Source organism: Hypanus sabinus, chromosome 3 (assembly GCF_030144855.1).
Source record: "Hypanus sabinus isolate sHypSab1 chromosome 3, sHypSab1.hap1, whole genome shotgun sequence".
NCBI classification, from domain to species: domain Eukaryota; kingdom Metazoa; phylum Chordata; class Chondrichthyes; order Myliobatiformes; family Dasyatidae; genus Hypanus; species Hypanus sabinus.
Genome location: NC_082708.1, coordinates 20,302,529 through 20,318,871, shown reverse-complemented (window position 1 = coordinate 20,318,871; position 16,343 = coordinate 20,302,529). Strand labels below are relative to the sequence as shown.

Sequence of the window (16,343 nt, the reverse complement as noted above, 5' to 3'; positions counted from 1 at the left end):
AGATTGAAGGTGAGAGATCAGAAATTTCAAAGTTCAAAACATTGAGCGCATCTACGTGCAACATTGTAGGAAAGCAGTACCCATCATCAGAGATCCCCACCATCCAGGTCATGTTCTCTTCCTGCTGCTGATGTCAGGTAGAAGGTACAAGAGCCCCAGGACTCGCACCAACAAGTTGAAGAACAATTATTACACCCCCCAACCATCAGGCCCTTGAATAAAAGTGGATAATTACACTCAACTTCACTTGCCCCATCATTGAAATGTTCCCACAACCAGTGATCTCACTTTCAAGGATGTTCTTGTTATTTTTTGCTATTTATTTATATTTGCATTTGCACAGTTTGTTGTCCTCTGCACTCCAGCTGATCATTCATTGATCCTGTTGTAGTTACTATCCTAGAGATTGATTGAGTATGCCCGCAAGAAGATGAACCTCAGGGTTGTATATTGTGACATATATGTCGTTAGATAATAAAACTTACTTTGAACTTAATTGTCACAGGTTGGAGGTGAGAGAGGAAATTTAAACAAGATCTAAGAGGTAAGTTTTTGACGCAGAGGGTAGTGAGCCGGCAGAGGAAGAGATGGACACAGATACAATTACAACTTTTAAAAGGCATTTTGACAGGTACTTGGATAGGAAAGAAGGAGGATATAGGCTTCATGGGATTAGAACAAGTAGGTATAACAGTCTACATGGACAGTGTGTGTTAAAGACCTGTTACTGTACTGTACATTCCTATGATATCGAAAGTAACTTTCCCCCTGCAACCTTCTTTATTGGATACTAACACAGTCCATATGTGAAGCAGTGTTGTGAATAGTTACTCTGGCTAAAACTTTGCGATTAAGACCATAAATCTTTGAAAATAATCCAATAACCTTACTGTAGTTTGCAGGTTTTGTATTTCTTTTCTGTAATGTTGTATTGGATTGCGTGATGTTAGTTTCCTCACCTTGCAGTCCGTGGTTGATGACTGGATTGAAGAATATAAACAAGACAGAAATACTGCACTCTTGGATCTCATCATTTTTTTTATTCAGTGCTCAGGATGCAGAGGTGAGCCACTCTGATTTGTCATTACTGTGCCCTGTATTTTCTGTGATGCATTACCCTGTATTCTACTAAATGCTCCGGAATATATCTGGGTGATTTAATAATTTCGAGACTTCTCATTTCTCACTGCTGTGATTGAAGCAGGGCTTACATTCTAAAATGTGTCCATTAGGAATGATTGCTGGATTTATTTTAAAAAATGCTTATTTATAATGGTAATTCCCATTTCTGCCCCACTTTCACACTATTTCTCTTTGCTGACATTACAAAAATGACTGATCCTCAAATGTAATCCATAGGTTGTAAAGTTTTTGGAATTGCTGAAGATTTGGTAAAGGATGTGATGGCAGAGAAACTATTTCTTTGAAAAGCAAGTCCATAGCAAAGGGCCATTTAAAGGGGGAAATCAGTAAGCTCTGTCCCATTCAAGGGGTAAAAAGAAGCTGGAATTCTCCCCCAACAAAAGGTGTTGAATCTAGTCCAGTCTAGCTTTCAGGACTGAGATTTATAGATCTAAATTGGTTCAATGATATTGGTAAATGAATTTACTATTTTACAGTGAAAAACTTTGTTTTACATGTCATCTATACAGATCATTGAATGTTACAGCATAGTACAGACCCTTCGGGCGAAGATGTTGTGCTGCTCTTATAACCTACTCAAGATCAATCTAACCCAGTGATTGCCAAACAATTTTGGATTACCTCCCCCTTGCCTCCCAGTCCATGTCCCCAGTGCCCCCCTCCCTTTCAGGCCATTGCATAAAACTATAAAGGATTTATGGTGCACAGTGAAAAAAATAGGAACTGCAAATTCAAAGCAGTGACAAATAATTGCACAAAAATTATTCAAACTTCTTTAAAGTACAAATAAGATTATTTCCTTGTATCGTTACAGTAAAAACAATTTTTGCCAACAATTTTAGAATTGTCCAACTATTCACTACTTCATTGCTTTTTCACCTTTCAGTGTGATGGATGGGTGAGGCAGTGATGTTAGCTTCACAGCATCAGGCTGAATGCCACTTGGGAGGAGTCTCAGATCCCCACGTTCAGTAATTTACAGTTCATTTCATTGTTTTTAAAGAACTTGGGCAACTGCACTGCAACCACGCTCCACTAAGTATTATGTTGGAAAAGCAATAAAAATCACCTTGCTCTTTTTTCACCAGGCAGGATAGCATTCAGAGACTTCTTTCTGCAACCAAAAGTCTTGATAAAATTTTTTGAACCTCGGCTCAAAGCCATTTTGCAGTCATCAGTTCTTCCTCCATCCTTCCTGTTAATCCTTCATTACATGTGTTCAGGAATGGATTTATTGCCCATTCTGGAATTGGGATTGAGGAGATCTTGGAATCTCTCTGACATGTCTTTATGCAGCTCACCCAGAAGGGTACAGTATACTTGAAGATTATCATCTGGTACTCTTCCAATTCAGAGAGGCTTGGAAATTGGAAAAGGTCACAATGATTAATGTTGCATTTAAATACGGTTACCTTGGACAGAAATGTGGAGATGAGTGTGAAGTGGTTCATTTTGGTAGATCAAATATGATGGCGGAATATAGTATTAATGGTAAGACTCTTGGCAGTGAGGATCAAGAGGGATCTTGGGGTCCGAGTCCATAGGACGCTCAAAGCAGCTGCGTAGGTTGACTCTGTGGTTAAGAAGGCATATGGTGTATTGGACTTCATCAATTGTGGAATTGAATTTAGGAGCCGAGAGGTAATGTTGCAGCTATATAGGATCCTGGTCAGACCCCACTTGGAGTACTGTGCTCAGTTCTGGTCGCCTCATTACAGGAAGGATGTGGAAACCATAGGAAGGGTGCAGAGGCGAGTTACAAGGATGTTTCCTGGATTGGGGAGCATGCCTTATGAGAATAAGGTTGAGTGAACTCGGCCTTCTCTTCTTGGAACGAAGGAGAATGAGAGGTGACCTGATAGAGGTGTATAAGATGATGGGAGGCATTGATTGTGTGGATAGTCAGAGGCTTTTTCCCAGGGCTGAAATGATTGCCACAAGAGGACACAGGTTTAAGGTGCTGGGGATAGGTACAGAGGAGATGTCGGGGTTAAGTTTTTTACTCAGAGAGTGGTGAGTGCATGGAATGGGCTGCCAGTAACGGTGATGGAGGTGGATACGATAGGGTCTTTTAAGAGACTTTTGGACAGGTACATGGAGCTTAGAAAAATAGAGGGCTATGGGTAAGCCTAGTAATTTCTAAGGTAGGGACATGTTCGGCACAACTTTGTGAACTGAAGGGCTTGTATTGTGCTGTAAGTTTTCTATGATTCTATGTCCTTTGTTCGACCACAGCCTCCAGTGTGTCCAGTTTGACTTCCATAACAGAGCCAGCCTTTCTAATCAGTTTATTGACCCCGTTGGCATAACCCGTAAAGGACTGGTTGGTAAATTGTGCTGTGATTAGGCTAAGATTAAATAGGTGGTTTAGTGGACAGTGCAGACTGGAACGGCCTGTTCCATGCTTTTTTTTTCTGCACAGGAAACAATATCTGTAACATGGTGGTGGAGCCAGTTACGATGGCATCTGCTCTGCCCGTGACTGCAGGGTTGTGGAGATAGCTCAGTACATGACAGAAACCAGCATCCCCTTCATGGACTCGATCTCTCACTTCTTTGGTTAATCAGCCAGCCGAATCAAAGTCCCCAGCCACCCTGGACGTTCCCTTTTTACCCCTCTTCTTTCGAGCAGAAGAAACAAAAGCTTGAAATCATGTATCTTCAATCTCAAGGACAGCTTCTACCCTGCTATTAAAAAACTATTAAGTGATCCCTAGTACAACAAGATGGAGCTCTTATCGCACAACACTCTATAAGGATCCCCCTCAATCGCCAGTGCTACAAGGAAAAAAAATCCGAGCTTGTCCAACTGCTCCCCATAGCTTACTTCCTTGAGTTCTGGCAATGTCCTTGTTAATTTTTTTTTGCACTCTTTCTAGTTTAATAACAGCCTTCCTATAGCATAGGAACATAATCCTGGAATCTCCTACTAATGAAAACAGCCTCTTATTGTCTCTGCCATCCAGGCCTTTATCCAGGCTCCATCCAGGCTCTTCCCTCGTATTTCTGTCCATCCTCATCTTCCCTAGAGCGAAGAAGAATGGGTGGACATTTGATGGAGTTGTACAAAATTATGAGGGGTATAGACAGGCAGGCTTTTTCCACTGAGGTTGGGTGAGACTGGAACTAGAGGTCATGCATGGGTTTATAGGGTGAAAGGTGAAATGTTTAAGTGGAACATGAGGGGGAACCCCCACTCAAGGTTGATAAGAGTGTGGAACGAGCTACCAGTGGAAGTGGTGGATATAGGTTTGATTTCAACGGTGAAATTTGGACACGTACATGGATGGAAGGGCTATGGAGAGCTATGGTCTAGGTGGGATTTGTCGATGGTACAAGGCAGATTAATAGTTTGGCATGGACTAGATGGGCTGAATGGCATTTTTCTGTAGTGTTCTATGACTCTACAGGTCCAGAGACATCAAATACTCCTCATACATCAAACCTGTCATTCCTTTATGATCCTCCTCTAGACGCTGTCCAAGACTAGCACAAACTTTCCTTAGATATAGTACCCAAAGTTGCTCACAGAATGATGTTGACATTCAAGACGGGGCTCTTCTGTCCAAGAATATCAGTTTCAGAGGACCCCCTCATCCCAAAACTGGCCATTCTTTTGTTGTTTCCCTTTACCACTGTGGCCATCTATTAGCCTCTCGCTCATGGCTGCTGTCTGTGTGTGTGGTCTCTCTCTCTCTCTCTCACTCTCGCTCACTGCTCTCAAGGGCAGGCCTCTGCGTTAAAACGATCTCTGTCTCTCTCCATCGATGCCGTCGGGTTCTGAGTCTGCGGTTTGTGGATTGGACTGTGGTTTTCTGTTTGCTCCTTTCTCGGCGGCGATTTTGGGCCGCCTGCAGATAATGGACACTGAGCTGAACCCAATATGGATTCTTTTGATTTTGTGATTTATCTTCTGTGTTCTTGCTCGTACTTGTTGCCATTCGCACAGTTTATTTTTTTGCGCTTAGGAGGTTGATATTTTTGTTGCTGTTTGCGTGGTTTGTTTTAGCGTGTGGGGTGGGGTTGGTTGATGTTTTTATTGAGCGGGTTCCATAGTTTTCTTTGTTCATGGCTGTCTCTGAGGAAGATGAATCTCAGGGTTGTATACTGCATAGATACTTTGATAATAAATGTATTTTGATAATAATACATTTGATTCTTTGATAATAAATGTATTTTGACCTGAACAAAGGTTTAATTGGAGTCTCTGATCCAAAACCTGAAATGTGGCAGCTCTCTGTAGCAAGCATGGTGGGTCACTCTGCTATAAACTCGAGATTCTGATAATACTGAAAATCCAGAGCAACACATACAAGGGGTGATTGATAAGTTTGTGGCCTAAGGTAGAAGGCGTCAATTTTAGAAAACCAATTTTTCCTACATTTACACACTTAGTCCAGCAGTCGTGGAGCATACAGATCCTTTCTTTGTAGAAGTCGGCGTCTTGGACCTCCAGAAGTGGTCCACAGCATGGGGTGATTGATAAATTTGTGGCCTAAGGTAGATGGAGATGAGTTATTAACTTCAAATTTTCTGAATAATCACTCAAAGAGTCGAACTGCACGTGAATGTAACGAGAGCTGTATAACTCATATCCTTCTACTGTAGGCCATGCACTTATCAATCACCCCTGCTGTGGACCACCTGGAGGTTCAAGACGCTCTCGTTACATGCACGTGCAGTTCAACTCTTTGAGTGATAATGCAGAAAGTTTGAAGTTAATAACTCATCTCCTTCTGCCTTAGGCCATGAAGTTATCAATCACCCCTGCTGTGGACCACTTCTACAAAGAAGGGATCCGTATGCTCCACGACTGCTGGGCTAAGTGTGTACATGTAGGAGGGGACTAGGTTGAAAAATAAATGTGTTAGGTTTACTAAAATCGACTCCTACCTTAGGCCACGAACATATCAATCACCCGTCGTACAACATGCTTAGGGAACTCAGTGGGTCAGGCGGCATCCATGGAAAGGAATAAACGGTTGATGGTTTGGGCTGAGACCCTACATGGGAAAGGAAGGACAAGAAGCCAGAATGAGAAGGTGGGGAGGGGAAGTAGTAGCAGCTAGAAAGTGATAGGAGAAGCCAGGTGAACTGCGGGGGAGGGGGAAACAAAGTGAAAAGCTGAGTGGCGATAGGTGGAAAGGGTGTAAAAGGTGAGAGGTTGAAGAAGAAGAAATCTGATAGGAGAGGACAGTGGACCGTGGGTGAAAGGGAAGGAGAAAGGGCACCAGGAGGAGGTAATAGGCAGGCGAGAAGAGAAGAGGTAAGAGAGTGGTGAATGGAAGAAGAGGAAAGGGAGAGGTGGAAATATTACCGGAAGTTAGAGTATTTGATGTTCATCTGTAACTTGGGATTCCTGTCCACTGGTAGGTCTTAGAGTGGGCAATCTATTATTTATACATTCTGCTTTATGAGAGCGTTTCTTTTTTCCAAAATGTAATGTATTTCAAGCATGAATATTTTGAAGTAATGTATTTTATTCTAAGTGTTTTTTTTTTCAGGAATTGTTACAGCTGAAGTTTTTCAAAATATGCACAGTCCTGACATCAGGAGAAAAATGACTGAGGAATTTGATGAGGTGAGATAAGGTTTTTGAGATTGATTTTAAAACCTGGTTTTCATCTTGTGCTGCATATTCAATCCCCTCTCCCACACCCGCTGTGCACGTGAACGCTGGATAAGCGTCAGTTTCTCAGTGGGCAGGATGCGCATGGGGATCGACACTCTGCACAGACTGCTGGGGACAGGTAACACAGCCGACAAAGTTACGAAAGTGTGTCCCCGGTGTCTTGGAACAAAATGCACCTTGTAGGCGTGGCTTAAGGAGTCCCTTATAAGGGGTGACCATACCATCAGCCAGTGACCCCTCCCTTTCTTGCTCCCTTTGCTCCCTCAACTCCACTTTCCTGCCAAAATTCTGTATCCCATTAGCTTCTAAAAATGTACTTGTATTAATCCTGAGTATACTCAGTGCCTGAGCCTCCTTAGCCCACTGGAGAGTTAATACTTTATCCACACTGAATGAGTTCTTCAAATAGTTTAAATAAACAGCTTGATCAGATCTTCCACATTTAGTGAAAGTATTAGCACAATTGGAACAGCTTCTTCCCCTCCGCCCTCAAATTCTGTATGGACAATGAACCCATGAACTCTACCTCACCATTTTTTATATATATACACACACACATATCTTATAGTTTATCGTTTTATTATGTATTGCAATGAATGTACTGCTACTGCAAAACAACAAATTTCACCATGTATGCCAGTGATATTAAACCTGATTCTGATTCAGCACCGGCGATTGATCACTGATTGGGGTTTGACTCCCACTGCCGTGTTGTAAGGAGTTTGTACATTCTCCCTATGGTTTTCCACCAGCTGCTCCTGTTTCCTCTCCCATTCCAAAGACATATGGTTAGGATTAATAAGTTGAAGGCATTGAATGTTGGTGCCGACACTTGTGGGCTGCCCCCAGCTCATCACAAACAATAACGTCACAATGCATTTCACTGTGCAAATTAAATCTAATCTCTTTTACCTCTTTAGTCGTGAGGAGACACTGCTTAGGCAGGGCTTGTTTGCCATGAGACATAGAGCAATTGTAATGAATAAACTTACGTGTGGTTGAAGAAGAGAAAGGCCATTTCCCTTCAGCAGGGAGGCCCACTTTCCTGCATATACTAATGTTACTGAACTGCCATTATAGGAAGAATATGGAAGCTTTAGAGAGGGTGCAGAGGAAATCTACCAGGATGCTGCCTGGATAAGATGCCACACATGGGGCAGATTACCAAGTTAAGAGCCCATGGTATCACAGGAAAATTACTGGCATGGTTAGAGCATTGGCTGATTGGCAGGAGGCAGTGAGTGGGAATAAAAGGATCCTTTTCTGGTTGGCTGCCAGTGACTAGTGGTGTTCCGCAGGGGTTGGTGTTGGGACTGCTTCTTTTTATGCTGTATATCAATGATATAGATGATGGAATAGATGGCTTTGTTGTCAGGTTTGCAGATGATACGAAGACTGGTGGAAGGGCAGGTGGTGTTGAAGAAGCAGGAAAGCTGCAGAGACTTAGATTAGGAGAGTGGGCAAGAAAGTGGCAAATGAAATATAATGTTGAAAAATGCATGGTCATGCACTTTGCTAGTAGAAATAAATGTGCGGACTATTTTCTAAATAAGGAGAAAATCCAAAAATCTGAGATGCAAAGGGATTTGGGAGTCCTTGCGCAGAACACACTAAAGGTTAACTTGCAGAATGAGTTGGTGGTGAGGAAGGCATATACATTCATTTTAAGAGGTCTAGAATATAAGAGGAGGGATGTGATGCTGAGGCTTTATAAGACACTGGTGAGGCCTCACCTTGAGTATTGTGAACAGTTTTGAGCTCCTTATCTAAGAAAAAGATGTGCTGGCATTGGAGTGCATTCAGAGGATGTTCACAAGGATGATTCTGGGAATGAAAGTGTTATCATATGAGGAACGTTTGATATCTCTGGGCCTGTAGTCGCTGGAATTTGGGGGGCGGGGGATCAAATTGAAATCTTTCAAATATTGAAAGATCCAGACAGAGTAGATTTGGAAAAGATGTTTCCCATGGTGGGGGAGTCTAGGACAAGAGGGCACAGCCTCAGGATAGAGGGGCATCCACTTAAAATAGATGTGGAGAAATTTCTTTAGCCAGAGGGTGGTGAATTTGTGCAATTTGTTACCACAGGCAGCTGTGGAGGGTAGGTCATTGGGTATTTAAGGCAGAGATTGATAGGTTCTTGATTGGACATGGCATTGAAGGTTATGGGGAGTGGGGCTGAGGAGGGAAAAAAATAAGCCATGATTGAATGGTAGAACAGACTCGATGGGCCAAATAGCCAAACTCTGCTCCTATGTCTGATGGTTTCATAAGGGAGCATGTCTTACGAGGAAACATTAACCCATCCAGTTCTTTTCTCTTTAAAGTGAAGGAGGATGAGAAGTGACTTGCTAGAGGTATATAAGATTACGTGAGGCAAAAATAGAGTGGACAGCCAGCATTTTTTTTCTCAGAGTGTCAATGGCTAATAGCAGAGGATATCCTTTTAAAGTGAACGGGGAAATGTTTAAGGGAGATATTAGGATAGGTTTTTACACAGAGCATGTTAAGTGTCTGGATTACACTGCTGGAGACTGGTAGATTAGGGACATTTAAGTGACCCTTGGATAGGCACATAGATGAAAGGAAAATGGGTAACATTAGAATGGTCGTGGAGTAGGTTAAAAGGTCGGTACAATATCATGGGCCAGAGGGCCTTTATTGTGCTGTACAGGTCTAGGTTTTATGTAAGGTGGGGATGGTTGAGAGCTTGAAACTCCCAGGTGTTGACATCACCTGGTCCAAACACATAGATACTATGGCCAAGAAAGCACACCAGTGCCCTCTACTTGCACAGAAGGCTAAGGAAATTTGGCTTATCCCTGTGGACGCTTGTCAATTTTTATATATGGACCACAGAAGGCAACTTATAGTAATGTTACTAAATTAGAAACTTGAAACTTAAAGATCAGTATAGTATATAGTGACACACATGGAGTGGTCACTTTATTAGGTACACCAGTATACCTGCTTGTTAATGCAAATATCTGATCAGTTAAGATCAGTGGTAGCAACTCAGTGTATAAAAGCACGCAGACATAGTGCAAGAGGTTCAGTTGTTGTTCAGACCAAACATCAGAATGGAGAAGAAGTGTGATATAAGTGAATTTGACTGTGGAATGATGGTTGGTACCAGTTGGGGTGGTTTGAGTACCTCAGAAACTGCTGATTTGCTGGGATATTCATGCACAACAATCTCTAGAGCTTACAGAGAATGGTGTAAGAATTTAAAAAAACATCCAGTGAGCAGCTGTTCTGTGGACAACATCTTCAAGGGGTGGTGTCCATCATTAAGGACCCCCATCACCCATGACATGCCTTCTTCTCACTGTTCCCATCAGGTAAGAGGTACAGAAGCCTGAAGGTACACACTCAGTGATTCAGGAACAGCTTCTTCCCCTCTGCCATCCGATTCCTAAATGGACATTGAACTCATGAACTCTACCTCACTTTTATTATTTCTATTTTTAATTTAACTATTCAATACACTTATATATTCTTACTGTAATTGATTTATTTATTTTTCCTATATTATCATGGATTGCACTGTACTGCTGTCACTAAGTTAACAAATTTCATGACATATGCCAGTGATATTAAACCTCATTCTGATTCTGACCTTCCCCTTAATAATGGCAACTTTACGCACTTCTGCCCCCTGAACCTCTTGAACTTTCAGCATACTGCTAGTGTCTCATGCAAAATACGTATTCATTGTATCTCCCATTTTCTTGTCTCCCGTTACTACCTCTCCAGCATCGTTTTCCAGCTGTTTGATATCCACGCTTGCCTCTTCTTTACACTTGATGTATCTAAAGAACTTTTAGTATCCTCTTTAATATTATTGGCTAGCTTACTTTTGTATTCCATCTTTTCCTTCTTAATGACTTTTTTTAGTTGTCTTCTGTTTGTTTTTAAAAGCTTCCCAATCCTCTAACTTCCTGCTAATTTTTGTTCTATTATATACCCTCTCTTTAGTTTTTATGTTGGCTTTGACTTCTCTTATTTGCCACAGTTATGTCATCTTGCCTTTAAAATACTTTTTCCTCTTTGGTATGTATATATCCTGTAACCTTCGAATTACTTTCAGGTATTCCAGCCATTGCTGCTCTACCATCATCCCTGCCAGTGTCCTTTTCCAATCAATTTTGGCCAGCTACTCTCTCATGCCTCTGTAATTCCCTTTCCTCCACAAAAATCCACTTACTTTCAGGGTGAATTCGATCATATTATGATCATTTTCCTCTAAGGGATCTTTTACCTTGAGCTCTCTAATAAATCTGGCTCATTGCACAACACCCAATCCGGAACAGTTGATTCCCTAGTGGGCTCAATCACGAGCAGCTCTAAAAAGCCACCTTGTAGGCATCCTAGAAATTCCTCCTCTTGGGATCTAGCACCAATCTGATTTTCCCAATCTATCTGCATGTTGAAGTCCCCCATGACTATTGTAAGGTTGCCCTTTTGGCATGCATTTTCTATCTCCCATTGTAATTTGTAGACCACATCTTTACTATTGACAATAGACAATAGACAATAGGTGCAGAAGTAGACCATTCGGCCCCTCGAGTCTGCACCGCCATTCTGAGATCATGGCTGATCATTCACTGTCAATACCCAGTCCTTGCCTTGTCCCCATATCCCTTGATTCCCCTATCCATCAGATATCTATCTAGCTCCTTCTTGAAAGCATCCAGAGAATTGGCCTCCACCGTCTTCCGAGGCAGTGCATTCCACACCTTCACAACTCTCTGGGAGAAGAAGCTCTTCCTCAACTCTGTTTTAAATAACTGACCTCTTATTCTCAATCCATGCCCTCTGGTACTGGACTCTCCCAACATCTGGAACATATTTCCTGCCTCAATCCTATCAAATCCTTTAATTATCTTAAACTTTTCAATCAGATCCCCTCTCAATCTCCTCAATTCCAGTGTGTACAAGCCCAATCTCTCCAATCTCTCTGCGTAAGACAGCCCTGCCATCCCAGGAATCAACCTAGTGAATCTACGCTGCACTTCCTCAATTGCCAGAATGTCCTTCCTTAAACCTGGAGACCAAAACTGTACACAATATTCCAGGTGTGGTCTCACCAGGGCCCTGTACAAATGCAAAAGGACATCCTTGCTCTTGTACTCAATTCCCTTTGTAATAAAGGCCAACATTCCATTTGCCCTCTTCACTGCCTGTTGCACTTGCTCATTCACCTTCATTGACTGATGAACTAGGACTCCTAGGTCTCTTTGCATTTCTCCCTTACCTAACTCTACACCGTTCAGACAATACTCTGCCCTCTTGTTCCTGCTTCCAAAGTGGATAACTTCACATTGGGGGTCTGTATGAAACTCCCATCAGTGTCTTTTTATCCTTTCAGCTCCTTAGCTCTCCCCATGATTCAACACCTTCCGACCCTATGTCACCTCCTTCTAATGATTTGATTTCACTTATTTTACCAACACAGCAACGCCACCCCCTCTGCCTCCCTGCCTGTCCTTTTGATACAATGCGTATCTTTGGATGTTAAGCTCCCAGCTATAATCTTCTTTCAGTGATACTTACAACATCATACATGCCAATCTGTAACTGTGCTACAAGTTCACCAACCTTATTCTGTACCCTGTTCACTTTCAAATATAACACCTTTAATCATCTATTCACCCTTTTTGGTTTTTTTCTGCCTTTACATTGCAACTCATCCTGTCGACTGCAATTTTGCCCTATCATCAGCCTCTCCTTACTAGTAGTCTCACTACACGCTGCCTCTGTTTGTGAACTAACTACATCATCCTTAACACTATCACTCCGGTTGCCACCCCCTGCTAAATTAGTTTTAACCCTCTTCAGCAAACCTGCTCGCAAAGATATTGGACCCCCTCTGGTCCGGGTGTAAACAGTGCCTTTTGTACAGCCGTACCTTCCGCAGAAGAGATCCCAATGATCCATAAATCTGAACCCTTGCCCCCAGCACCAGTTCCTCAGTCACGCATTCACCTGCCGAATCATCCTAATCTTACCCTCACTGGCACATGGCACAGGCAGCAATCCAGAGATTAATGCTCTGTAGGTTCTGCTTTTCAGCTTTCTACCTAGCTTCCTTAAATCTCTCTTCAGCACTTCCTTACCTTTTCTACTGTGTCACTGGTGCCATAGGTACCGAGACCTCTGGCTGCTCACCCTTACCTTTGAGAATGCAATGGACCCGATCCGAGACATCCCTCACACTGGCACCTGGGAGGCAATGTACCATCCAGGTGTCTCTATCACACCCACATAATCTCATTCCTATTCTTCTGACTAAGGAATCTCCTATCACCACTGCAATCCCCTTCACCTCTCTGCTCTTCTGAGTAAAACATCAGACTCAGAGCCAGGGACCCAGTCACTGTGGCTCCCTCCAACCCCCACCCAGGTTGTCCCTCCCAACAGTATCTAAAATGGTATACTTATTATTGGGGGAATGGCCACAGGGGTACTCTCCACAGGCAGAGCATTTCCCTTCCTTCTCCTGACAGTCACCCAATTACCTGTCTCCTGCAACCTAGGGGTGACTGCCCCCCCCCCCCCCCGTTGCTGCTATCTGTCACCTGCATTCTCCTGTATGAGCTGAAGGTCATCGAGCTGCAGCTCCAGTTCCCTAATACTCTCTCCGAGGAGCTGTAGCTCAGTGCACCTGGTGCAGATGTGTTTATCTCCCAGAAAGACCACATTCCACACACAGTACAAAACACTGCCCCCGGAACCATTCTCACTCTGGCTAAGCAGGCGAGGAATGAAAAATTAAGAAGAAGATAAGAAACTTACCAGATACTTTACTTCACCCAAGTTTGCTGAGCCCAAGCCACTCCAACCACTGACCCACTCACAAGAATAGCTGCTCTGCCTGCACTTGTGTTATTTTTAATTGCCCTTTTTAATGAATCCTGCCTGGTGATTGCTGGCAATCCCACTTTGAGAAACTGCCGCAAAGTTCTGTCTTTCAAATCCGGATTGCGGACCTGATTGAAAAGGTAGCTCCTGTCACGTACTCCTGCTTGGTGATTGGTTGCAGTCCGACTCCCAGCATTAAAGAGGAAGTGTAGCACAGGTGGACAAGGTAGATCATTAGTGTACAGGAGATCAGTACAAAAGTTTGATAACTGAGACTGTTCTTGAACCTTGAGGTATGTGTTATGGTTTGTAACTCCAAAACATAAAACTACTTGCAAGAAAAAGACAGGAGAGTGTGTCTTGGATAAAAACACAAAATGCTAGCAGACCTCAGCAGGCCAGACAGCATCTATGGGAGGAGGTAGTGATGACATTTCGGGCCGAAACCCTTCATCAGGAGGGTTCTACCTGCCCTGGATCTGTTCATCTTTAATTGCCGTAAAAAAATACACTGAAGAATGTGTCTTGGTTTAATTTTTACTCTAAGTGAGGCATGCACATATGATGTAGTGGCGCGATGATGTATAGCATTCACATAATATTCCATAAAACCCATAATGAATTACTTAAACAAACAAAGAATACTTAATCAAACAATATTACTCAAATATTACTGGAATATTAAATGCACAACAGTATGTATTCTCAAGTTTCTGTATCTTCTGGTCAGTAGGTGGTGGGGGTGGGGGGGAAGAGAATGGCCAGCATGGGAGGTGTTCTTGATTTAGTTGTTTGGTTTTTCAAGGCCATGGGAAGTGACAATGGAATCCACTGAATGAAGGCTGGTTTGCATGACGGACTGGGTTGCGTCCACGCTTCCTGCAATTTTTTTTGCAATCTTGCCATGCCCACATGTGGTGCATCTAGATAGGATACTTCTTATGATTCATCTGCGATCAATAATTCAACTAATCAATTAGTTGCTAGAAATATGCAAATTGCTTCCACAAGTGATTCCGAAATGCTGGAAATCCAGAGCAACACACGCAAAATTCTGGGGGAGCTCAGCAGGCCAGGCAGCATCTGTGGAAAAGAGTAGAGTTGTCATTTCGGGCCGAAAGCCTTCATCAGGATTTTCTTGTTTGTGGGAGCACCCACATGTTTGCTGGAGGAACTCAGCAGGGTAGGCAGTCCTGATAAAGGACATCAGCCTGAAATGTCAACTGTTCATTCCCCTCCATAGATGCTGACTGACCTGCTGAGTTCCTCCAGCTTTTTCAGTGTGTTGCACAGCAAATCATTTTAATGTGTCTAAGAATTTGGAGCCTTTATTCTTTAGTTAAATCAATTGTAAACCCCCAAAAATTAATATGAACTTTATATTGCAAATAGACTCAAGAAAAAAAATGACATTGCAATGTTTTTGAAATTTGAGGTAACTTTTATTCTTTTTCTGTAGGAGACTGGCTTACAGTACAAGAAGTTCATGGTGTATCCCTGGATCCTGAATGTGACGTGGCCACTTGAACTGGTATTGTGTCAATGTCTGAATTTTACCCTCTCTCTCGCTCTTCAACACAACTTACTGTTTCTACCATGGAGATTTTAATTCCCTTGAGTGAAGTGATCATATCCGAACCTTAAACAAAAGATGAGCAGCGGGTCATGCAACACCTGCGGAGAGGAAAATTGAGTTAACATTTTGGCTCAGCACGCCATTGACCCACACAGCATAGAATCAGGCCCTTGAGCCAATTGCCAACCATACTACTCATCTGAGCTAGCGCTATTTGTTCATTTTTGTTCCATATCCCTCCCTCTGAACCAGGGGTTACCAACCGTTTTATAACATGGTCCCCTACCATTAACCGAGGGGTCCGTAGACCCCAGAATAGAAACCTCTGCTCTAAATCTTTCCTATCCATATGATAAGCTTTTCTCCAAGCCAGAAGAGTCTGTTTTAAAGAGAAAAATAGATTGCTAGAATTTGCTAGAATTTTGGATCCAATTTTGATCACCTGGCATTAGGAAGGACATGAAGTTCATTGAGGGAGTACAGAGAAGACCATAAGACATAGGAGCAGAGTTAGGCTGTTGAGCCCGTCAAGTCTGCTCAATCTCATTCTCACATCTTCTCCCCTCAGCCTTTGATGTCCTTACTGATCAAGAACCTATCGACCTCTGCTCTAAATATACCAAATGACTTGGTCTCCTCAGCTGTCTGTAGCAATGAATTCAACAGATTCACCACCCTCTGGCTAAAGAAATTCCTCCTCATCTCTGCTCTAAAGGGACATCCTTCTATTCTTTGTCTGTTCCCCGGTCCTAGATTTTCCCACTAGGAAACATCCTCTCCACATCCCTCTATCTAGGCCTTTCAATATTCAATAGGTTTCAGTGAGATCTCCCCACCCCCATTCTTCTAAACTACAGTGAGAACAGTCCCAGAGCCATCAAATGCTCCTCATAGGTGAACGCTTTCATTCCTGGTCACAGGATCGTAGATTATTGAGCGTAGATGAATCATAAAAAGTATCCTATCTGGATGCACCACTTGTGGGCATGGCAAGGTTGCAAAAAAAATTGCAGGAAGCGTGGACGCAACCCAGTCCGTCATGCAAACCAGCCTTCACTCAGTGGATTCCATTGTCACTTCCCATGGCCTTGAAAAACGAAGCGTTGAGGTTGAGGTTCGACTGCAGTT

General features: G+C 42.8%; 1 protein-coding gene across 2 annotated transcripts in view; it reads left to right on the top strand.

Annotated features, from left to right (window-relative positions):
* The window catches only part of LOC132391080 (cohesin subunit SA-2-like), a 136,219-nt gene that overhangs the window by 31,597 nt on the left and 88,279 nt on the right, over positions 1-16,343 (top strand). For both annotated transcript variants that reach the window (XM_059963804.1, XM_059963805.1), the window contains 3 exons: positions 967-1,063; positions 6,648-6,724; positions 15,099-15,170. In XM_059963804.1, the coding sequence (XP_059819787.1) occupies positions 967-1,063; positions 6,648-6,724; positions 15,099-15,170 (246 nt within the window). The remainder of the gene's footprint in view (positions 1-966; positions 1,064-6,647; positions 6,725-15,098; positions 15,171-16,343) is intronic.